The sequence below is a fragment of the Thalassophryne amazonica genome, chromosome 16 (assembly GCF_902500255.1).
Source record: "Thalassophryne amazonica chromosome 16, fThaAma1.1, whole genome shotgun sequence".
Classification (NCBI taxonomy): Eukaryota; Metazoa; Chordata; class Actinopteri; order Batrachoidiformes; family Batrachoididae; genus Thalassophryne; species Thalassophryne amazonica.
Genome location: NC_047118.1, coordinates 21,592,711 through 21,617,701, shown reverse-complemented (window position 1 = coordinate 21,617,701; position 24,991 = coordinate 21,592,711). Strand labels below are relative to the sequence as shown.

The following is a 24,991-nucleotide window of genomic DNA, read 5'->3' as shown; positions in this document are numbered from 1 at the left end:
CGATACTGTCACTGTTCGCATTAAAAAAAAAATTCTGAGTCTTAAACAAGACAAATAATTCTCTATAATTGAATTGTTTTGACAAAAAAAAAAAAAAAAATGCTGCAAATCAGAATCAGAATCAAATGTATTGCCAAGTAAGTTCACACAAACAAGGAATATGATCTGGTGTTACTGGGGTAAGTGGGGGTACCTGGCATTATTTATTAGTCTGGCTGCGGATGGAAAGAAGCTGCTTTTGTATCTTGGGGTTTTGGTCCTGATGGACCTCAGCTGCCTGCCAGAGGGGAGGGTGACAAAACGTGTGTGACCTGGGTGGGAGGGATCGACCATACTCTTCCTTGCTCGCCTCAAGGCCCTGGAGGTATACAGGTCCTGTAGGGATGGCAGACTGCATTCGATCACCTTCATGGATGATAAATGGTAAATGGACTGCATTTATATAGCGCTTTTCCATCTGTATCAGACGCTCAAAGCGCTTTACAATTATGCCTCACATTCACCCCGATGTCAGGGTGCTGCCATACAAGGCGCTCACTACACACCGGGAGCAATAGGGGATTAAAGGCCTTGCCCAAGGGCCCTTAGTGATTTTCCAGTCAGGCAGGGATTTGAACCCATGATCTTCTGGACTCAAGCCCAACACCTTAACCACTAGACCATCACCTCCCCTGTGATGATACGCTGCAGTAAGTAAGTCCCTTTAGCTGCTCCCTTGTTTTCCCTCAGGGTCGCCACAGCAGATCCAAGGTGGACCTGCATGTTGATTTGGCACAAGTTTTACGCCAGGTGCCCTTCCTGACGCATCTCTACATTACATGGAGAAATGTGGCAGGGATGGGGTTCACAGAAACCAAGCACACTAACCACTTGGCCACCACCGCTGCTACAAAAAAATGCTGCAAATAATGTCAAATATTTGCCAAAACCAGAAGGCTTCAAGGTGCCGTTTCCCCTTTTGTGTGTGATGATAGAAGCACGCACACTGGGATTAGATATCCGTTACAGTGTGTTCACATTCACATGATTTACCGCATTTCACCAGATTTGATCTGTTTGTCTGTCACATACAGGCAAAATGATCAGGATCTGGATCATTCAGTAGAGTGGAAAACACTCATCATCATTACAAAACTAACATGAATGGGCATTTATAGGTTTTACGCACGATTGACACATCATCATGGAAATTAACTTATTTTGATTCACCGATAACAGAATATCTGGTTCTTCTGTGTGATTTGACATTTAACTCATGGTTAAACATGAGTTTAATGGCTATGACCTTGAGTTTGACCTTTCAAAGTCACCCAAGATCAAAAGCCATGTGACCAATAAAAATGTTATACCAACTTAATCTTACTGCATAATAGTTACTGTAGTTGTATCTTTAAGTGGTTCCTTGGCACAGCCATTATAAACATCCCCTGAATGTAAAAATGATGAAAGTGGTTCAACTTTAAACTTAAGTTCAGTTGCTGCCTTAAAAACATGAGTAAACATGCTGCTGATGAATCCAGTTACTATCATTCAAACCCACACTGTTAAGTTAAATTGACATTTTAATTTCACTGCCCCCGCAACCCGACTCCAGATAAAGTGGAAGAAAATGGATGGATGGATGGATGGATTCACAAACCTGAAATCTGTGTGATGATAACTCTGGATATTCAGTTGAAATGTCACAATTTATTATGTGAAGAAACTAAAGAAACACCCAGCTACGACTTGAGCATGTCCGTTTTCAGTTTTATATATAAAAATGCTTTATGTTTTATGATTAGCTTTATAACTTTAGGGAGTTTTTACACAGACGTAACAGAATCTTTCAAATAATCTCATATAAATCTTTATTAGAATTGCTATTACAACCACGTACAGCAGGATTTAGTGCCATCTAGTGGTGAGGCTGCAGATTGCATTATGTTGTCGCCAGTCACTATTTCTTTCCCATTATTTTTTTTTTCTTCTTTAGTGATGGGAATTCATGCTCCCTTGCTTTCTCTTGTGATAAGCAACGTAAAAAAAAAAAGTCACTGACAGGTTTGAGTGAAAGTAGGTCAAACTGACTTCACTTTCTTTACCAGTAGAGGGCAATATTGCCTGTACTCTCAAGAGTTTCTGCATTTATGCTCGTTTAACTTATTTTATTTTATTAGCCAGTTGATATGTTCAGTTCATTTGCTACTCAAGTTTGTGATTTATTTTAACTGTTACGTAAAAGTTAATGTGTGATTTGTATATTTTTCAGAACCACACCCACCTGTACATCCTCAGTGAAGGACTGTGTGTTGATTGTGTGGCAAAGTAAAAGGGATTAAGAAGGTTTCTCTTTTTGGACACCTGAGTGGGCCTGGAATTTATCAGGAACCTCTCCAAGTGCTCGCTACTGGGGAAGCTGCATTAGCAACCCCTCAAAGTTGTACGCCAACGCTAGCAACCAGAGGACAGTGTATATTAAGAGCAAACCGCTGATTCCTTTTCTTTTTTCCTGAGTATTTGGGTCGCACTGCAAAATGTGACAAGTGGAGTAAGTGTGTCCCTTACTACTACTGTATCAACACGACAGTACAACATGGCGGCCCCCGTGATGGGGCCTGCTCACACGTATATATGAAGATTACATTCCAAGCTTTGCCTCGTTGAATGCATCAGCATCAGGTGTCAGAGTTGCATCATAATTCATATGCTTATGAATTTACATTATAATGCGTAAGTTATTTTTCATGCCAGCAACGATCTTACATGTTGTCTGTTCCATCACCGTTTACACAGCTTCATAGTGAAGTGGATCAGAGAAGAATTTTCTTAAGGAACATGTGAAATTTCAGCTTCAGTTTCTCAGAAGGCACGTGGGAAATGTGGAAGTAAATGTTATTTTTCTTGCAACAAAATCCCTTTCTGTACCGCTCCACCATGAGGCTGTTTCACTGGTGATGCAACAGAAAAAGCTGCACTATCTTCAGTTTCTTTGATCACAGCCACAGAAGCCGATAACTCCTTCAGAGATTTTATGAGTGTCTTGGTGGCTTCTCTCAATATAGTCTGTTGTGTCTTGGTGGCTTCCCTCACTATAGTCTCTTTGCACAGTTGCTGTTTTTGAGAACCACATCCTCCAGACAGATTTCCCATACAGTACCGTACTGTATGTATTTCTTAATGATTGATGGAAATGGAGCCAATAACATATTCAGTGACTTGGGAATGTTCATACAGTAGTGTTCAGAATAATAGTAGTGCTATGTGACTAAAAAGATTAATCCAGGTTTTGAGTATATTTCGTATTGTTACATGGGAAACAAGGTACCAGTAGATTCAGTAGATTCTCACAAATCCAACAAGACCAAGCATTCATGATATGCACACTCTTAAGGCTATGAAATTGGGCTATTAATAAAAAAAAGTAGAAAAGGGGGTAGTAGTGTGGCATTCAGTCAGTGAGTTTGTCAATTTTGTGGAACAAACAGGTGTGAATCAGGTGTCCCCTATTTAAGGATGAAGCCAGTACCTGTTGCACATGCTTTTCTCTTTGAAAGCCTGAGGAAAATGGGACGTTCAAGACATTGTTCAGAAGAACAGCGTAGTTTGATTAAAAAGTTGATTGGAGAGGGGAAAACTTATACACAGGTGCAACAAATTGTAGGCTGTTCATCTACAATGATCTCCAATGCTTTAAAATGGACAAAAAAAAAAAAAAAAAAAAAACAGACGTGTGGAAGAAAACGGAAAACAACCATCAAAATGGATAGAAGCCCTTACCAAAAAGTAGTATATGCAAGTATGTTTCAAGTATACTTCTAGTTTACTTTTTATATACTTATCAGTACTATTTTTTGGTAAGGGAGAATAACCAGAATGGCAAAGGCTCACCCATTGATCAGCTCCAGGATGATCAAAGCCAGTCTGGAGTTACCTGTAAGTGCTGTAACAGTTAGAAGACGCCTGCGTGAAGCTAATTTATTTGCAAGAATCCCCTGCAAAGTCCCTCTGTTAAATAAAAGATGTGCAGAAGAGGTTACAATTTGCCAAAGAACACATCAACTGGCCTAAAGAGAAATGGAGGAATATTTTGTGGACTGATGAGAGTAAAATTGTTCTTTTTGGGTCCAAGGGCCACAGACAGTTTGTGAGACGACCCCCACCTCTGAATTCAAGCCACAGTTCACAGTGAAGACAGTGAAGCATGGTGGTGCAAGCATCATGATATGGGCATGTTTCTCCTACTATGGTGTTGGGCCTACGAGGTCTATTAGAAAAGTATCCGACCTTATTATTTTTTCAAAAACCATATGGATTTGAATCACGTGTGATTACATCAGACATGCTTGAACCCTCATGGGCATGCGAGAGTTTTTTCAAGCCTGTCGGTTACGTCATTCGCCTGTGGGCAGTCTTTGAGTGAGGAGTGGCCCACCCTCTCGTCGATTTTTTCATTGTTTAGGAATGGCTCAGAGACTGCTGCTTTGTTTGATCAGAATTTTTTCAAAACTGTAACTGGGTGAATTAAGCCTTAAATTAGGATGTTTTCAGGTCGAAACAGGCCGACGACGGCGCCTGGAAGCGCTGCGTGACGTCCCGCTCCGTGGGAAGTCCTTACAGCGACAGAAACACCCCATAATCTCTCATCAGCTATTAAACTTTTCACTGAAAACCAGCTAAATTTCTCGAATAGTGTCCACTCGGATATTCCTCACAGGTCCAGAAAAAATTTTGATAAAGCAATGCGCGTCGTTTCGAGCAGCGTGTGAAACAAATGAATTTAGCCGAGAGGGCTGAACCACATCTCACTCAAGGCCTGCCCACAGGGAAATGACGTCACCGACACGCGTGAAAAAACTCACGCATGCGCACGAGGGTTCAAGCATGATTGGTGTAATCGCACGTCATTCAAATCCATATAGTTAAAAAAAAGTGTCAGTTTCTTATCTAATAGACCTCGTATATATCGCATATCAGGTATCATGGATCAGTTTGGATATGTCAAAATACTTGGAGGTCATGTTGCCTTATGCTGAAGAGGACATGCCCTTGAAATGGGTGTTTGAACAAGACAATGACCCCAAGCACACTAGTAAACAAGCCAAATCTTGGTTCCAAACCAACAAAATTAATGTTTTGGAGTGGCCTGCCCAATCCCCGGACCTAAATCCAATTGAGAACTTGTGGGGTGACATCAAAAAAGCTGTTTCTGAAGCAACACCAAGAAATGTGAATGAACTGTGGAATGTTGTTAAAGAATCTTGGAGTGGAATAACAGCTGAAAGGTGCCACAAGTTGGTTGACTCCGTGTCTCGCAGATGTGAAGAAATCATGAAAAACTGTGGTTATACAACTAAATACTAGTTTAGTGATTCACAGGATTGCTAAAAAAGCAGTTTGAACATAATAGTTTTGAGTTTGTAGCGTCAACAGCAGATGCTACTATTATTGTGAACACCCCCTTTTCTACTTTTTTTTTTTTTACTAATAGCCCAATTTCATAGCCTTAAGAGTGTGCATATCATGAATGCTTGGTCTTGTTGGATTTGTGAGAATCTACTGAATCTACTGGTACCTTGTTTCCCATGTAACAATAAGAAATATACTCAAAACCTGGATTAATCTTTTTAGTCACATAGCACTACTATTATTCTGAACACTACTGTATCTATAGATATACCGGCTAAAAAAGTGATAACTTATAGTAACTGTCACGATTTTGGCCGGCTCTGGGTGTGGATTCGGTTTTTCTCCCTTTCTTTTTCCCTTCACGCGCCCCAGCTTTGATTTATTAGTTGTTTATTTTCATCATGGTTTATTCTCTGTTATGTTTTACGTTGTCACTTTTCTTTCTTACTCTTTATACTTTATCCATTGTTCAGTTCCATTCTAGTTTTGTTCAGCGGGTTTGTGTTTTTGTTTATCACTTGTTTATTCTGCTCCTCTCATTTGTGTTACGCTGTAATGTCGGGTTTTGTTTGCTGTTATCGTGTAGTCACTGTTTTCTTATAGTTTGTTTAATCACTTTATTTTCTTTGCCAGTTCCTGTTTAGTGTAGCTTTAGTATTTATTTTCCATTTATTCTTTGATTAGTTTTCATGTTCATGCCCGGTTCATTGTATATTTTACTCTGTCCTCGGTTTTTGTTTTAGCTTGGTTCATTGTTCCGTTTCCCTCACACCCATCTGATTATGTTCACTCCATGCCCTGCACCTGCCATTATGTCTTTGTCCCCCAGTTATATCTGATTATTTTCACTCCACATCTCTGCACCTGGCTCGTGTCTTTGTCTCTCACTTTGTTTCTGTCGGCTTTGTGTTTTCATTCACTCACGCTCTTATACAACAGTGTTTTTGTTGTGTGGGCTGCCCGAAGAGGAGGTACTGCTGGCCCAACGCCAGAGGGTGCCCTGCCTGAAGGCGGGCTTCAGGCACCAGAGGGCGCAGTCGCCGCCAGGAGCACCAGGAACTCTGACAGCTGTCATTCATCTACTCATCATGCAACCCATAAAAGCCTGGAGAAGACACCACACCTCTGCCGAGAAATCGTCTGAACCGTTCAGGTAGACACTCAGCCGTAATATTGAATCAGCTAAGTTGTGACGTCTTTCACATATGTACTGGTAGCTAATTTACCTTCTGAGTTTGCAGCTTCTCCACTGACTGCCGAGTCGAAGGGAGTGGTAAGAGGTGGCGTTCTCCACTCTTCACTCTTATACTTGTGTAGTGGAGTCTGCACGGATAACCAGAGGAAGTAGTGGGATTGGGAGGTGGTGTTTTCTCCCTCCATCAGGAATACTCTAATTCTAATTCTCTGGACGGGCGTCTCCTATCCTCGAGCCTGCCCACACGACACCAACTTTATAATTGACCTTAGTATTGAATTGTATCTGTATCCGTTGTGCACATTTCACAACATTAAAATTGTTACTTCGTATTTCCATTGACCATTCATTTACGCCCCCTGTTGTGGGTCCGTGTCACTACACTTTTCACAACAGGATTTCTCGGCCAACGTCATGGATCCCGAGGGCCGTCAACCATCGAGTGAACCACCAATGGAAATGCAGGGTGCACGGGGGCCAGCAGGAGGCGTACTAGGTGAGCTGCAGTAAATCCTAACCGCCTTCACTGCTCAGTTGGACTTGGTAACCGAGCAGAACGTTATCCTCAATCGGAGGATGGAGGCTCTCACCGCTCAGGTGGAAGCGCACGCGCAGGGCGCTGCTGCGGCACCTCCTCCTGCTGCCCAAGGGCTTGATATTGATATTCCAGTGGCCGTTCAACGAACCCCCCCCCCCCCGTCCCCTGAAGCATACATAAGCCCTCCAGAGCCGTACGGAGGCTGTGTCGAGACGTGCGCTGACTTTTTAATGCAGTGTTCGCTCGTCTTTTCACAGCGTCCAGTTATGTACGCATCTGACGCTAGCAGGGTGGCTTATGTGGTAAATCTGGTTTGAGGAGAGGCATGCGCCTGGGCTACGGTGCTTTGGGAGCAGAACGCACGGCTCCTAACAACATACACTGGGTTTGTGCGGGAGTTCAAACAAGTGTTTGATCACCCCAATAGGGGCGAGACCGCTTCGAACGTGCTGCTGTCGATGAGATAAGGGCGTTGGAGCGCAGCTGAATATGCAGTCGACTTCCGCATTGCGGCAGCGAGGTCCGGCTGGAATAACGTTGCGCTCCGCGCCGCCTTCGTAAATGGACTGTCTCCGGTCCTGAAGGAGCATTTGCTGGCGAAGGATGAGCCGCGGGATTTCGATGGGCTTGTCGATCTAGTTATATGGTTAGACAACCGACTAGAGGAACATCGCCGGGAGCGAGGCGAGGGGCGTGGCCGGGCACGAGCCGTCCCTCTTCCTTCCGAGTCCGAACGGATGTCGCCGTCCCCCCGCTCCACTGCCAGAGCACTCCGTGAGACGACAGCTCCCCCTGCTGACAAAGCTATGGACACGAGCAGGGCTAAAGTAAAATCAGAAAACAGACAACGGAGGCTGGCCCGCGGGGAGTGTTTTTTCTGCGGCTCGAGTGAGCATATACAGAGGAATTGCCCCAAACGGTCAAACTACAACGCCCGCCCTTAGAGACCGGGCTAAGGGTGGGCCATAACACTCACGAGGGGAAATCCAGCAAATCCGCACAAATCCCAGTTATGATCCTGAGTGGGGATCTAACCCTTCACGCCCCAGCACTGGGGTCAGAGGGGAATCTGCTGGATAGCAGATGGGCAAGGGAGGTGGGGCTCCCTCTGGTGGCCTTACCATCACCATTGTCGGTACGGGCACTAGATGGCACCTTCCTCCCATTAATCACACACCAGACTCAGCCAGTAACATTGGTTGTTTCTGGGAATCACAGGGAGGAGATTGTGTTTTTTGTGACACCTTCTACCTCCCGGGTGATTAAGCACAATCCCCGGATTGATTGGCCGTCTGGGGTAGTGACGCAGTGGAGCGAAACCTGCCACCGGGAGTGTTTAGGATCCTCGGTTCCACCCGGTGTAACGGCTAAGGAGGAGGTTTTAGTCCCCCCAATCTTGCGGCGGTGCCGGCTGAGGACCATGATCTTGCTGATGTCTTCAGCAAGGATCTGGCGCTCACGCTGCCCCCGCACCGTCCATATGATTGTGCCATTGATTTGATCCCGGGCGCTGAGTACCCGTCCAGCAGGTTGTACAACCTCTCACGTCCGGAACGCGAATCAATGGAGACCTACATCCGGGACTCTTTGGCTGCCGGGTTGATACGGAACTCCACCTCCCCGATGGGAGCAGGTTTCATTTTTGTGGGCAAGAAAGACGGCGGACTCCATCCATGCATCGATTACAGAGGGCTGAATGAAATTACGGTTCGCAATCGATACCCGTTACCTCTGTTGGATTCGGTGTTCACGCCCCTGCATGGAGCCCAAATATTTACTAAATTGGATCTTAGGAATGCGTACCACCTGGTTCGGATTCGGAAGGGAGACGAGTGGAAGACGGCATTTAATACCCCCTTAGGTCACTTTGAGTACCTGGTCATGCCATTTGGCCTCACAAACGCCCCCGCGACGTTCCAAGCATTGGTTAATGACGTCTTGTGGGACTTCCTGCATCGGTTCGTCTTCGTATATCTTGACGACATTCTCATCTTCTCCCCGGATCCTGAGACCCATGTCAAGCATGTACGTCAGGTCCTGCAGCGGTTGTTGGAGAACCGACTGTTTGTGAAGGGCGGGAAGTGTGAGTTCCACCGCACTTCTTTGTCCTTCCTGGGGCTCATAATCTCCAACTCCGTCGCCCCTAATCCGGCCAAGGTTGCGGCGGTGAGAGATTGGCCCCAACCAACAAGCCGTAGGAAACTGCAACAGTTCCTCAGTTTTGCAAACTTCTATCAAAGGTTCATTAAGGGCTACAGTCAGGTTGTTAGCCCCCTGACAGCCCTGACCTCCACTAAAGTTCCTTTCACCTGGTCGGACCGGTGCAAAACCGTGTTTAAGGAGTTGAAACGTCGGTTCTCGACTGCACCAGTTCATAGTCGAAGTGGACGCCTCTGACTCAGGAATAGGAGCCGTGCTGTCCCAAAGCGGGGAGTCCGATAAAGTTCTCCATCCTTGTGCTTACTACACCCACCGGTTGACCCCGGCTGAAAGGAATTATGACGTCAGCAATCGGGAATTACTGGCGGTGAAAGAGGCTCTCGAGGAGTGGAGACACCTTCTGGAGGGAGCCACGGTTCCTTTCACGGTTTTCACGGACCATCGGAACCTGGAATACATCCGGACCGCCAAGCGTCTGAATCCCAGGCAAGCCCATTGGTCACTGTTCTTTGGTTGGTTTGACTTCCAGATCACATATCGCCCCGGGACTAAAAACCAATGGTCCGATGCACTGTCCTGGGTGCATGAAGAGGAAGTCAAGCCAGAGCTGTTGGATCCACCGGACACCATCATACCCGAGTCCACTGTCGTCGCAACCCTCATCCGGGACGTGGAGAAGACCGTCCGGGAGGCCCTGACTCGACACCCGGACATGGACCTGAAAACCGGCTGTACGTCCCACCAGAGGCCAGGGCTGCAGTCTTGGACTTCTGTCACGGTTCTAAGCTCTCCTGCCACCTGGGGGTGCGAAGAACCGTGGCAGTGGTCCGGCAGCGCTTCTGGTGGGCGTCGATGGAAACCAACGTCCGGGAGTACGTCCAGGCCTGCACCACCTGTGCCAGGGGCAAGGCAGTACATAAGAAGGCCCAAGGACTCCTCCAGCCGCTGCCGGTGCCTCGTCGCCCCTGGTCCCACATAGGCCTGGACTTCGTCACGGGTCTCCCTGCGTCCCAGGGTATGACGACCATCCTGACGATAGTGGACCGGTTCTCCAAGGCGGCCCACTTCGTGGCCCTCCCAAAGCTCCCGACGGCCCAGGAGACTGCAGACCTCCTGTCCACCACGTCGTGCATCTGCATGGTATCCCCACGAACATAGTCTTGGATCGTGGCCCCCAGTTCTCCTCGCAAGTCTGGAGGAGTTTCTGTAGGGAACTGGGGGCCACCATGAGCCTCTCGTCCAGGTACCACCCTCAGACTAATGGACAGGCAGAGCGGGCGAACCAAGACCTAGAGCAGGCCCTGCGTTGTGTCACCTCCGCACACCCGACGGCCTGGAGTCAACATCTGGCCTGGATCGAATACTCCCACAACAGTCAGGTATCCTCAGCGACCGTCCTCTCCCCCTTTGAGGCGTGTTTGGGGTACCAGCCCCCATTGTTCCCAGCCGTAGGGGGAGAGGTCGAGGTCCCCTCGGTCCAGGGCCACCTCAGAAGGTGCCGTCGGGTGTGGCGCACTGCCCGCTCTGCCCTTCTGAAAGCCTGGACGAGGGCTAAGGACCATGCAGACCGCTGGCGTACCCCGGCCCCTGCATACCAGCCAGGGCAGGAGGTTTGGCTGTCAACTAAGGACATCCCTCTGCAAGTGGACTCCCAAAAACTGAAGGACAGATATATCGGACCTTTTACAATCACCAACTGGACCATCAAAGTCCTCAGTCCAGCCGCAGTGAAGCTGAGGCTGCCAGCTTCACTGCGAATACATCCAGTTTTTCACGTGTCCTGGATTAAACCATGTCACTCCTACAACCTCTGCACTCCCGGACCAGCGCCGCCTCCTGCCCGGATCATCGATGGTGAGCCTGCGTGGACCGTCCGCAGGCTTCTGGATGTTCATCGACGGGGCCGGGGATTCCAATATCTGGTGGACTGGGAGGGGTACGGACCCGAGGAACGCTCCTGGGTGAAGCTGAGTTTCATCCTGGACCCGGCCCTCCTGGCCGACTTCTACCAATGACATCCCGACAAGCCTGGTCAGGTGCCAGGAGGCGCCCGTTGAGGGGGGAGTCCTGTTGTGTGGGCCGCCCGAAGAGGAGGTGCTGCTGGCCCAATGCCAGAGGCCGCCCTGCCTAAAGGCGGGCTTCAGGCACCAGAGGGCGCAGTCGCCGCCAGGAGCACCAGGAACTCTGACAGCTGTGATTCATCTACTCATCATGCCACCCATAAAAGCCTGGAGAAGACACCACACCTCTGCCGAGAAATCGTCTGAACCGTTCAGGTAGACACTCAGCCATAATATTGAATCAGCTAAGTTGTGACGTCTTTCACATCTGTACTGGTAGCTAATTTACCTTCTGAGTTTGCAGCTTCTCCACTGACTGCCGAGTCGAAGGGAGTGGTAAGAGGTGGCGTTCTCCACTCTTCACTCTTATACTTGTGTAGTGGAGTCTGCACGGATAACCAGAGGAAGTAGTGGGATTGGGAGGTGGTGTTTTCTCCCTCCATCAGGAATACTCAGCTGACTGTTTTACTGGGGGTGTGCACACACACCCACTCTTGACTGTTTCTGTTTCCTGCCAGCAGTACCCGATCTGACAGCTGGAGACGGTGGCCACCTGGGGACTCAGGACTTGGTGGCTCTGGAGTGTTCCAGATCCGTTGGCGGTGGAAATCGTGTGGGTCCCGACTCTTCTCTGGATGGGCGTCTCCTATCCTCAAGCCTGCCCACACGACACCAACTTTATAATTGACCTTAGTATTGAATTGTATCTGTATCCGTTGTGCACATTTCACAACATTAAAATTGTTACTTCGTATTTCCATTGACCATTCATTTACGCCCCCTGTTGTGAGAATAAAGTCATAATATTATGAGAATAAAGTCGTAATTTTAAGACTTCGAGAATAAAGTCGTAATATTACGAGAATAAAGTCGTAGTTTTACGAGAAAAAAAAGTCATAATTTTACAGGAATAAAGTCATAATATTATGAGAATAAAGTCATAATATAATATTTTGACTTTTTTTCTTGTAATATTATGACTTTTTTCTCATAAAATTACGACTTTATTCTCGTAATATTACGACTTTATTTTCTCATAATATTACAACTTTTTCTTGTAATATTATGACTTTATTCTCGAAGTCAAAAAAAAAAAGAAAGAAATTCAATGTAGCCCTAAAACTCTGTCGTAGTCTTGGCACCTGTTCACGTATCTTTGTCTTTTCTTCACTCCACCTTGTGTTGTCCTCCCTCACTGTCTTGCACCATGCTTAAACTCTGTTCAATGGCCACGCCCCCTTTCCGGATTGTTCCTCACCTGCATCTTGTTAACTCCCGTTTTATTTACACGCCTCCCAGCTAACACTTCCCTGGCAGTTTGTCGTCCTTTGTACGCATTTAGCTTTTGTATTCAGTCCTGTTTTGCCTAGCTGTGTTTTTTGACTATGCCTTTTGCCTCATTCCTGAAAACTGTGTTTGCTGGTGCCACTAACCCCTGCTTGATATGACTGTGTATTTGCCTAGCCCTGTTTGTACCTTTGCTCCGCTGACTGACAACCTGTGTACCGAACCCGAGCCTGAATTAAAGATGACGACTTCTTTTAAACCTAAGCCTGGTCTGGGAGTCTTCACAAAGGGTCCACCCTCTTTGGGTGCCTGCATGGCACCTGCCCGGCTTGTCAGTAACTTTGCTGAATGCCAGAAACACTGTCATGCACATTTTGTCTGTATTTTATTTCACTGTATGAAAAGTTTATGGCATTGATAGTCATAATCAGTTAGTTTGGAAAGTTTATTAAATACTGTGATTAAACAAAATTCATCCACTTGCTTTTATTACTCAATAAATTTTCAATTCTATTCTTAAAATTCAGGGATGCTAATAATTTGGATCACTGCTCCACAAAGTAACTTACTGGCTATTAGACCGCTCTTTAATAGTTAAATTTGGAACAAGCCATTTGGAAATGTCTTTCAAAAAACTTTATTTACCCAAAGGAGCTAAACACTATGGAGTTAAGAAAGAAGGAGAAGAAGAAAATAACAACCCCCCCCCCCCCCCCAAAAAAAAGGGCGGGAAGTGAAGGGCGGGAAGTGTGAGTTCCACCGCACTTCTTTGTCCTTCCTGGGGTTCATAATCTCCAACTCCGTCGCCCCTAATCCGGCCAAGGTTGCGGCGGTGAGAGATTGGCCCCAACCAACAAGCCGTAGGAAACTGCAACAGTTCCTCGGTTTTGCAAACTTCTATCAAAGGTTCATTAAGGGCTACAGTCAGGTTGTTAGCCCCCTGACAGCCCTGACCTCCACTAAAGTTCCTTTCACCTGGTCGGACCGGTGCGAAACCGTGTTTAAGGAGTTGAAACGTCGGTTCTCGACTGCACCAGTTCATAGTCGAAGTGGACGCCTCTGACTCAGGAATAGGAGCCGTGCTGTCCCAAAGCGGGGAGTCCGATAAAGTTCTCCATCCTTGTGCTTACTACACCCACCGGTTGACCCCGGCTGAAAGGAATTATGACGTCAGCAATCGGGAATTACTGGCGGTGAAAGAGGCTCTCGAGGAGTGGAGACACCTTCTGGAGGGAGCCACGGTTCCTTTCACGGTTTTCACGGACCATCGGAACCTGGAATACATCCGGACCGCCAAGCGTCTGAATCCCAGGCAAGCCCATTGGTCACTGTTCTTTGGTTGGTTTGACTTCCAGATCACATATCGCCCCGGGACTAAAAACCAATGGTCCGATGCAAATTCAGGGATGCTAATAATTTGGATCACTGCTCCACAAAGTAACTTACTGGCTATTAGACCGCTCTTTAATAGTTAAATTTGGAACAAGCCATTTGGAAATGTCTTTCAAAAAACTTTATTTACCCAAAGGAGCTAAACACTATGGAGTTAAGAAAGAAGGAGAAGAAGAAAATAACAACCCCCCCCCCCCCAAAAAAAAACAAAAACAGAAAAGATTTGAATCTAAAACAGTCTGAATCTAAAACAGTTCCTCACTGGGGGGAAGAGGAGTAACAGGAAGACAGGGGATGGGAAGGAGAGGAACAGTAGTAGCCAGTAAACCAGTAGCGAGCAGTATTTCTGGTATTTATTTTTGTATTTTGCAAATTGTTTTTTATTTTCACTTTTGATACTCTATGTGGTTCTTACCCTATGTGCTGCTATACAATGCTGCTGGAACCTCAATTTTCCTGAGGGAGTCTTCCCAAGGAATTAAGTTCTGTCTAATCTAATCTCTCATAAGGTTTGGATTTAATAACATAAATTAAAAACTTTAAGTATTATTTATTTATTTATTCATTACTGTTTAAATATTATTATTATTAGTAGTAGTAGCAGCATTATTAATGTATGAACAAATGTAAAAGTCCAAAATGTAATCCCATAAAACACAAGCATTAATTATCTGGAAACTATACAGTATTGTCCTGTAGCAGAAAAAAATAGCTTCGATTTTTAGTTCGTGCACTTTTTGTAAATGTTCAAGGTGACCAAGTGGTTAATGCGCTTGGTTTCAGTTCAGAAGGTTCTGGGTTCAAATCCCACCCCTGCCACATTTCTCCATGTAATGTGGAGTTGCGTCAGGAAGGGCATCCGGCGTAAAACTTGTGCCAATTCAACAAGCAGATCCACCTTGGATTTGCTGTGGCGACCCCAAGTGCAAACAAGGGAGCAGCCGGAGGGACTTACTTTTTTCAAGTACTGCTCATATGGTGTGATTTTAATCTGTACGCCAGGTGGCAGTATTGCACATTTAAGAGGCAAAACCACTTTTGCTGCCTTCATGTAATGCCGGGTGTGTCGGTAAAGACCTGTTTCACTTCTTAAACCATTATACAAATCCGTTAAGTCATATATATATATATATATATATATATATATATATATATATATATATATATATATATATATATATATATATATATATATAATAATGGCATGCTTTCTTATCGGAAAGGAAGATTTACGACCGACCTTGAAGGCATCATTGTTCCACCCCTGCTGCGCTGTTGACAGTAAAGCTAATTCTCACTAGCATACCGATACTTTACCTCAGCCTGTGATTACACCAACATCAGATTATCCTGCTAGAAACGACAGAGATTTGTTTTTATCTTCCCACTAAACGCTACTTTTGGCTTTTGTAAACTCACAGTAGCGACGTTATCAAGCTAAATTTAGCAGCTAGAGCTGACGACACTCGGCTAAAAACTCCAGCTGTGGTAAGATTGACTACCACTGTTTTATTCAAGTTAAAATAGTTATAGTTGGTGGCGCCACTTTAAGAACAGTTGACTATAAACTAGTACCTAGTGGGATTAACGCTCACCTATTTATCTTGTGCTTTAAGTAGCTAACGACAAGTAGCTAGGTGCAGAGAGTTGTCACTGTGTTGCTCGTAGTTAGATTCCTTCGAACGTGGTACAAACTCGGTAATGGTAACACTTTTTAAAATATGTATTCAACGTTTTGTTGAAGGTGAAGTTGCTGCTGTAATTCATACATAATTTTAGTCTTAAACGCCACACTTTCTGTAGAAATCGGTTTTTGTGATGGTTTGTCATTATGTCAGCAGAACGTGAAATTTTCAAATGCTCATGAAGACAGTTGAGAATTTTGTTTTATTAAACCAAGTATATTGAAGGAAGTGACCAAGTCAGATTAAGACGAACCTAATTACTTTGTAGGCCACAGCTCAATGCATAATTGTGCAACAACAAACCAGAGATGGTGTCAGTAAATAAGTAATGTGTCAACAAAACCATCGAATGCTTCTCCCAAATAATTCAGTTTTAAACAAGATACGTATTTCAATGTGTCTGCCACTTACCTTAAGTATTTATTTTCAGTAAAAGTCACTCAGGCAGTATGCAAATGTGAAATAGTCTGTAATTGGAAAAGACCACATCACAGTTATGCTGCTGTACAAGATTTACAAAAGGGAACAAAACCATGGTTTGGATGCAAGTGTATTGTTCAAATTTCTGAGATTTATATGCATTTCAAAAAAACCCTAACTGTTTTTCTAATCCCAACCACAAACCATAAGACAAAGTAATTTGGAAGTTTCCTTGGCTGTTGAGACATCAGGTTTGGAGCCTCATTCCTGCAGGAAGTGTGCAGCACCTTTCCAAAAATGACAGTCATTTTGGGAGCGTAAAATATTCTGAGTTTGTCCACATTCAGATGCAGATACAGACAGTTGCCCAATTCCAGATCACCTTTTTTAAAGTCCCGCTATTCGGAGCCATAATGCAACTGAATGTCCTTTATTGTGTATTGTTGTATTGGGTATTTGGATGTTATCTAGCTGAAAAGGTCAGGATTGGGTAGCACTTCTACTTAAACTGTGAAGCCACATTATGTGTGGTGCAAATATTTGCCGGAAATGGATCACTTTGCCCGGTTCTGGATCACGACACTCTGTGTCACTTTGGGCGCATTCCTGGCATCTGGCTGGAGCCCTTCTAATACAGAATGATACACACTGTGCCCAAGAATGTGTTTTCAACACAAAATTATATAAATTATACTTATTAAATAAGAATTTACTTAGTTTTGAAAGGCACTGTTATATGTTTTTACGAGCAAAAAATGAAGTGTGGAGGTGAGATTTCTCCTGAATTAAAAAGTAAAAGCCCCCACATTCATGCCCATTCGTGATGTTGAGATGATCCCCAAAGTCCACATGGCTCACAAGTACTGACACGAGGCTGCTGCTTCAGTGATCCACAACCGGCAAATTTTCACATCGGAGATAAATGCGTGCAGCAATTAAACAGCAAGACATAACACACTGACATTTTCTACCCAAGTAAGTAAGTATTTTCCCACTCTAGAACCAATGACACTGAATGGCTAACTCACCTTTGCTACGTCTTAGAGAGCGTTACTTTCTAACGTCCAGGAATGAGTGAGTGGGAAAAAGTGCGCACACCGCAGACACTGGATGTTTTGATTCTCCTGCTGATCACAAGGATGGCTGGATCTGGTCGAGCTTGTGGTTGTTTGTAGATAAAACATCAGTCTTTCGATTGGTACCAAGTATTAGCTTATTCGCGCTGATTACGAGAAACAGCGGGGCAAATACTACAGCAGTGATCTGGAACCGGCAATGATCTGGAACTGGGCAAGTGACTGTAGTGTGTTTTGCACAATATCAGAATTGGTCCATTTCCTGATGTTGACCTGAACCATATTGGAATTCCAATACTGTGCATGATTTAAGGAAATGTGTAGATCCGTTGTGTGAATGTGGAAATAGGTGGGATTAATTTTCAGACCTTGGACTCTGTCAGAATTATTGTTCAAATTTCTGCATTTCAAAAACATGAAACCATAAACCACCATTTAACATAACTTGTTTTGCAAGGTCACTAGGCAGCTGAGACATTATTTCAGAGTTTATTTAATTCAATATTATTTAATTCAAGTAGTGTGCATTTTCTTTCTAGAAGTGATGTCCTTTTTCAGAAGCATGGAAAAAATCTGATTCATTCCACCTTCCAGTATTACATCTGTACACTTTATGTTGTCTATGCACAGTGTGCATCTGTGCAAGTAAATTGTACCTGTGTTTGTCTTAGTTGTGGTCTGCAATATAGGTTAGAATAGAGGTTAGGATAAACATGACTGTGAAACCAGTTAGTACTGCTCAATGGAATTCCTGCCAGTCAAGAAATAGTTGCCTTGTATAACTTGTCTGGCAACTGAAAAATGCCGGAAGAATATTTGCTTAGTCTCTGTCCAGACTTCTAATTGCTGTGTTGTCTGTTTATTAAATTTAGTCTTTAATGGTTTGGCTTTTTATTCTGAATTATTTGCCATTTAAAAGCTTTTTAGTGTAATGTGTGTTTTTGCGATTTAATTTTTTTTATCGTGTCTTATACACAGTGGTGTAGCCAGACACCTGCATAAAAGATAAACATGTGAACATGCCATTTTATAAATTTCAGAAACTGGGTCACTCCATGTCACCAAAGACAAAGAATCAACAAAGAATCTGCTGACATCTCACAGAATGTTGTAATTCATTGTGAGATGATTGAAATTCATGAGTAATGCCCAGAACTCATCTTTTTGCTCATGTGAAATACATACGAATGAAGTTTCAGGAATTAGCACACCCTCGCAACTTCAAATGCCTGTATCTAAGAATGTAGAACAGATAGAGAGCTGTTTTTGGTACTTTTAATTGTTCCAAACCTCTACAACCTTTTCATCACATCATCCAGGAAAAAGTTACAACAGAATGGAATCTTCAAATGTGAACCCATCAAAAACTGTATCCTTCAAATTTCCGCCAGTTTAACTTGTGGTCTCAACAACATTTCCTGAAAATGTGGTGATGTATCATATCACACGTTGTATGATATATTTGACCATAGTCAGATATACAAATTAGTATATGATACATTAGATACACAATTAGCGCATGCCACTAATTAAGAGGCCATGAGCAAAAAAAATGAGTTCTGGGTGTTACTCATCAATCAACCTTTTGAAACGTATTGCTGACATTGAATTCAAAATAAGCATTTTTGAAATAAAATTTCTTGCTTTTATGATTTGATATGTTGTCAGCTAATTATAAGGTTAGGATGATTTTCTACTCATTCTGTTTTTATTTGCATTTTACACAGTGTCACAACACTTTGGAAACTGGATTGTATATGTCTGTGCAAATCTAAGTTTATGTGTCTCCCTTTAGAGGTGAAGCACACCCGCTGTGAGCTGCTCAACTGGCCACATCCAACTATGTGAGCTGCTCTGATGTGTGAGTTTGAGAATCCATGTGCTGGCCGTTCTGGAGGACTGCCCTTTTACTTTGATGTGACAAAACAGTGGACCTGCAAATTATTTTACTGTGCACAACTGAAAAGGTGTATGCTGGCATAGACCAGAGCCCATTCCAGCAAAACACCAGTTGGTGTCCTCCCTCTCCATTCCCTCTGGAATATCCGTAGGACTACTATGCCTCTGGGCTTGGGAAGAAGGAAGAAGGCATCCCCGTTGGTCGAGAACGAGGAAGCTGAGCCAATCCGAGCTGGTCTCAATATCCCGGGTATGGACAGCCTAGATGGCGGTGTTGTTGGGCTGGGAGAAGGTGCCACCTCTGAAGGTTTACCACCTCCACCCAGCAGCATGCGGCCTCGCCTTATCTTCCACACCCAGCTGGCTCATGGCAGTCCTACGGGCCGCATTGAGGGCTTCAGCAATGTGCGGGAGCTCTATGCCAAAATTGGTGAGGCCTTTGGGATCTCCCCATCTGAGGTGAGAGAGTCTGTTGTATTATGATAGTATGAAGATCAGTAATTTTGTCTCAGTTTGCTGCAGAGGAAAAACACAATTGTGTGTCTGTGTGTGTTCCTCCTCAGGTTATGTTTTGCACACTAAACACTCATAAGGTGGATATGGACAAACTGCTGGGAGGCCAAATTGGTTTAGAAGACTTTATATTTGCCCACATTAAAGGCCAGCGAAAGGAAATAGAGGTGTTCAAAGGGGAGGATGCGTTAGGATTGACGATCACTGATAACGGTGCTGGCTACGCTTTCATCAAGGTGAGCACACAAATCAAAGAGCAAAAACACAAAAAAGAGAATAAAATCAGGATTTAATGTTTGTAGTCATGACTAAACAATGTGCAGGATAATTTATATATATTTATTGGAGGATTTCTTTTTTCAGAGAATCCGTGAAGGCAGCATCATTCATCAGATCCAGGTCATCAACGTGGGTGACATGATTGAGTCAATCAATGGCCATCGGCTAATTGGCTGTCGGCACTATGAGGTGGCCAAGATGCTGAAGGAACTGCCCAAAGGAAAGGACTTCACCATCAAGCTGGTGGAACCACTCAAGGCCTTCGGTGGGTGTGGGAAGGACCAAAAGCACTTTAGAAAAAAATTACAATTAGAGATACCCCATAGGGTGCCTTATTTGTTTAATTATTCATTTGTAATATTGGAGTGGTTGTCTGCCTGGATGGTTGCCACCCAGGACGCAAGGCGTTTCCATGGTGTGTTTGCTGCAACACGTAGCACCAGTGCATGCTCCCATAGTTAGTTTAATGCTAGAGGAGTGACTTGAGAGTGTTTCATTGTTGTGTTGTGATGTCTAGATATGATCAGCCAGCGGTCCGGAGGGTCCAGATCGGCATCAGGGATTCAGGTGGGGACGGGCAGGGGCACACTGCGCCTCCGCTCCAAAGGCCCTGCTACTGTGGAGGAACTGGTGAGTGAGTTTATCATATCTGTGGGCCATTTCCTGCTGAAAAAATGTCATTCTGAATGGCGTCTGTGGGCTTTTGTTTCCTTCAGCCTTCTGCATTTGAGGAAAAGGCCATTGAGAAAGTTGATGATCTGCTTGAGAGCTACATGGGCATCAGAGACAGCGAGCTGGGTGAGTGTGTGTTTACCAGCGTCTTACCTTTCAAATCAGTTTGACTTTAATGCTGTCTGTCCATTTATTTGGCTTCAGCGGCTACCATGGTGGAACTGGGAAAGGACAAAAAGAACCCAGATGAGTTTGCCGAAGCATTAGATGAAACCTTGGGAGACTTTGCTTTTCCAGATGAGTTTGTTTTTGACGTCTGGGGTGCCATTGGAGACGCAAAAGTTGGGCGCGTGTGAGGACATGAGCAGGCGTCTTAAACCATCATAAGTATACCCCCCCCTGTTTTTTTTTTTTTTGTCTTCCAGCTCTTTCCAGAAACCACAATCACGCCAGTGTCTGTTCTCTTTGTCTGCATCATATGAACATGCAAGTACACTACATGTTTATAAGATGGGGGCCATGAAGGACGAGCAAAGGCAACGTACTTGGCACACTTTAATATATATTTTTAAAGAATGTGATTTTTTTTTTTTTTTTTTTCCCCCCACATTGCACTGTTGCATGGTTTACACCGTACCTCCTCAACTGGTAAACCAGCACAGATATTGCACAATACAATACTTCAGACAAGAGCGTGTCTTTATATAAGGTGTGGCTTCAGGCTGCATGATATATAGCTTTGATATGAGCTGCTCTGTTACTCATACAAGCCCAGATGGGTTTTTTTTTTTCATGAATTCTGCAGATTTTTGTTGTTGGTTGGGGTAAAAAAACTGGTTGTGCAAAAGGGTTAAACTGTAGCTTACTGTTTAAAACATACATATTGTTTGTTGACAGTTAAACAACACTCCGTGCTGTAGTGACGTTATCTGTGCAGAAAACACTACGTTCTGTTTGACAGTGTTACAAGAATCAGTGTTAAAAGAAATATTCCAATGTTGTATGACGAGCAGGTTGGTGCCCTGATTTGTGGATGACATTGACTTATTTTTTTATTGTTAGTGTTTTTATATGAAGTAATGTGATGTCTACTTTAAAATATGGAGGGCTGTGTAATAGTTTAATTTGATCTCATGTTACGACTTAACGGGGAGCAGTAATACAGTGTAACTGGAAGCTGCAAGAGATAACGGAGGAACAAAATGCTTGTTTCATACGTCCTTTTTTGTCATCATTGAAGGATATGGTGCACGTCATCAGAACAGAATGATGAGTTTAATTCAGTCGTGCATCACGTTTATTCTGTTGTTCATAGAGAACAAAAATGGTCATTCCTTGAGTTGTATTTCTGACACGAACCAATAACTACTCCTCGGTGTAATTGAGCGCATGTCTTAAAACTTTCAGTGTTATATTTTCAGTATGCACACAGTGTATCTAAATGTATGAAGCTACTTTGTGGTATATTGTTTTTTGTGGTGTTCTTCAAAGCTAATGAGCGTCCAAATGGGTAATGTCATGAATGCGATGCAAGAGCACTGTAACACACAACCCGTTAGATGGATTTGTACTACTGTTGTCAGTGTATAGTTATGAAATAATAACGAAGTCTGAAATTTTCCTCTTCCTCTGGTTGGTCTTTGTTAAATGGAACAGTGCTGACTGGAGAATGGAAAGGACACCAATTTTGTTATGTTCAAATATATATATATATATATATATATATATATATATATATTTCAGGAAATTGTATTTGCAGCCTCTCTTGCTCATAAAAATGTGATATTGATATCCTGGACTGTTCATACCATCCCTGAGGGCTTGTGCCTCAAATGTTTGCTTGCTTGAGTCCTCCTGAAATATATATACAGCATTTAACGAGACAGTTAAATCACTTCTAGTGTCCAGCGCTGCAATAGCGGTAATGTAATCAGATATACTACGTTAAACCTGATAGTGTTTGTCAGGCTCAGTGGGGTCACCTGAAGGCCTCAGTTAACACAAAGAAATGTAGGTGGCAAACTAAACATGTCCTCCCCAGTTTAAAAAATGTAGTTTTATCTTTTGACATTACCAGAATTATACTTTGCAAACATGTACTTTAAGTACCCCTGGATGAATTCTGACAAACATCCAAGTTCATTGTTGCTTTTGCCCTTGACCCTTTTCACATTGCTTATTAATGAGGGTAATTCAAAAAGTTCTGTGACTCACCCACAAACAAAAATGTCTGGAGGCTCCACATGTGATCTTCTGCAAAAGCACAGCAATGCTTTAACGTCGGTAACCTAGTGCATTGTAGTCAAAGGAGTCTATGCAGTAAAATTATGCAAGAACAGTATTTGTTTTGTGACATTTTCTGGGTGAGGCTGAGAACTTTTTGAAGTACACTTTTATTAGCATCTTGGGATTAAAAAGCTGTGGTGGCAAAGGTGGACACCAGGCTTGGAAATGAAAGTAACTAACAAGCATATATCGAGGTAACGTTATGTATGGTGAGAGAGTCAGCGAGAGAAGGACCAAGTGTCTGCTTCGCCTACATTCATACAAAATTCTTTTGGCAAGGTTGTGTGGACTTTTCATTGTGTTGTTTGAGTTTTAGCATATACCTGCTGTGAAACAATCAGTAAGTTATGGCTCTGGTTTAGTGTCTCTCACTGACAACCACACCTGCTCCTAATCCATCATCATTTCATCCTTCTCATAGGAGAAACAATTGCTTTTTCGATTGGTGTAGTGACATCAAAGTTCACCAAATTTGAAAGGGTTTGCACACATTTTCAGTCGCTTTAATTTGTTGAGTTAAAATGTGATAGCATGTCTCTCCCCCCCCCCCCCCCCCCCCCCCCCCCCCCCCCCCCCCTTATTTTTATTTATTTTATTTTTTTTGGAGGGGCTGGTCTCATCTGGCTGTTAATATAATATACAACCCCAATTCCAATGAAGCTGGGATGTTGTGTGAAATATAAATAAAAACTATACAATGATTTGCAAATCCTCTTTAACCTAGCTGCTTGCCTGTTGTCCTGTAGTCCATCCCAGGCTTGTGCAGGTCTACAGTTTTGTCCCTGGTGTCCTTAGACAGCTCTTTGGTCTTGTCTATGGTGGACAGGTTGGAGTGTGATTGATTGTGTGAACAGGTGTCTTTTATACAGGTAACAAGTGCAAACAGGTGCAATTAATACAGGTATAGAGTGCAGAATAAGAGGGCTTCTTAAAGAAAAATTAACAGGTCTGTGTGAGCCAGAATTCTTGCTGGTTGGTAGGTGTTCAAATACTTATTTGCAGCAGTAACATACAAATAAATTATTAAAAAAATCATACATTGTGATTTCCGGATTTTTTTTTTTTTTTTGATTATGTCTCTCACAGTGGACATGCACCTAAGATGAAAATTTCAGACCCCTCCATGATTCCTAAGTGGGAGAACTTGCAAAACCGCAGGGTGTTCAAATACTTATTTTCCACACTGTACATATCTTGTCTTTGTGGTGTATTCAGTTGAATATAGGTTGAAGAGGATTTGCAAATCATTGTATTCTGTTTTTATTTACATTTTACACAACATCCCAACTTCATTAGAATTGGCGTTGTATTTACTCTCTACATTATACAGGGCATGTCTAGGAATTAAGGCACAGTTCAAGCTTTTATTCTTGCATTTGACTTAGTGCAGTACAAGATTATTACATTAAAAAATGCAGTAAAATAATCTGAATGCAGACAAATGCGTTAATTTTACCAGCACATGCGGCAGAGTCACTTTTTAAATTTTACTGTCTCAATTATATCAAAGTGTAAACTTTTATTTACTGTAGCGCAAATGTAACGGGTTCACCTTTTGTGACTTCAATAATTACTGTATTTCTGTCTGTAAGCAGTCAGTGCAATTAAGCTATACTCAGTTTTGAAAAGAGCTGTTGGTTTAATGTTAATAGACAAGATTCTCTGCAGAATTACTTTTATTAATACTTATGGCTTAAGTGATCTAAATTTCAAAGAGTTTCATTATTTTTCATCAACTTTTTCTGTTTTTTGAACAGTACTGTCTTCGCACAGACATCTCAAACTTAAATTTCTCTACAGGCTTACACTAAGTTTTGTGAAAATGGATTTTAGTAACAAAAACAATTCAACAATTTAAAAACATTTTTTATTATTCGTATCTTAAATAGATCTGCTTCAACGTGTTATGTATTTATTTCCCCCCAGGTTTGATACAAATCTGTTCATTAGTAAAAACATCTAACACAGTATTTTGAATTTGATGTTATAATTTGTTCATTAAAATGTAATACCCAGTTACCATCAATGGAACTGAGGTAGACATTGTAGACTACTACAAGTACCTGGGTGTCCACATAGACAACAAACTGGACTGGACTGTAAACACAGATGCTGTGTATAAGAAAGGTCAGAGCTGACTG

General features: G+C 43.3%; 1 protein-coding gene across 1 annotated transcript; it reads left to right on the top strand.

The window, feature by feature from the left end:
• The first annotated feature begins 15,266 nt into the window (after positions 1-15,266).
• On the top strand, positions 15,267-22,191 carry gipc1 (GIPC PDZ domain containing family, member 1). The gene is made up of 7 exons (XM_034190812.1): positions 15,267-15,508; positions 18,997-19,559; positions 19,664-19,849; positions 19,977-20,157; positions 20,410-20,522; positions 20,609-20,690; positions 20,769-22,191. Exons 2-7 carry the CDS (start codon positions 19,260-19,262, stop codon positions 20,918-20,920), a joined length of 1,014 nt encoding a protein of 337 aa, XP_034046703.1. The 5' UTR covers positions 15,267-15,508; positions 18,997-19,259; the 3' UTR covers positions 20,921-22,191.
• Positions 22,192-24,991: the final 2,800 nt, after the last annotated feature.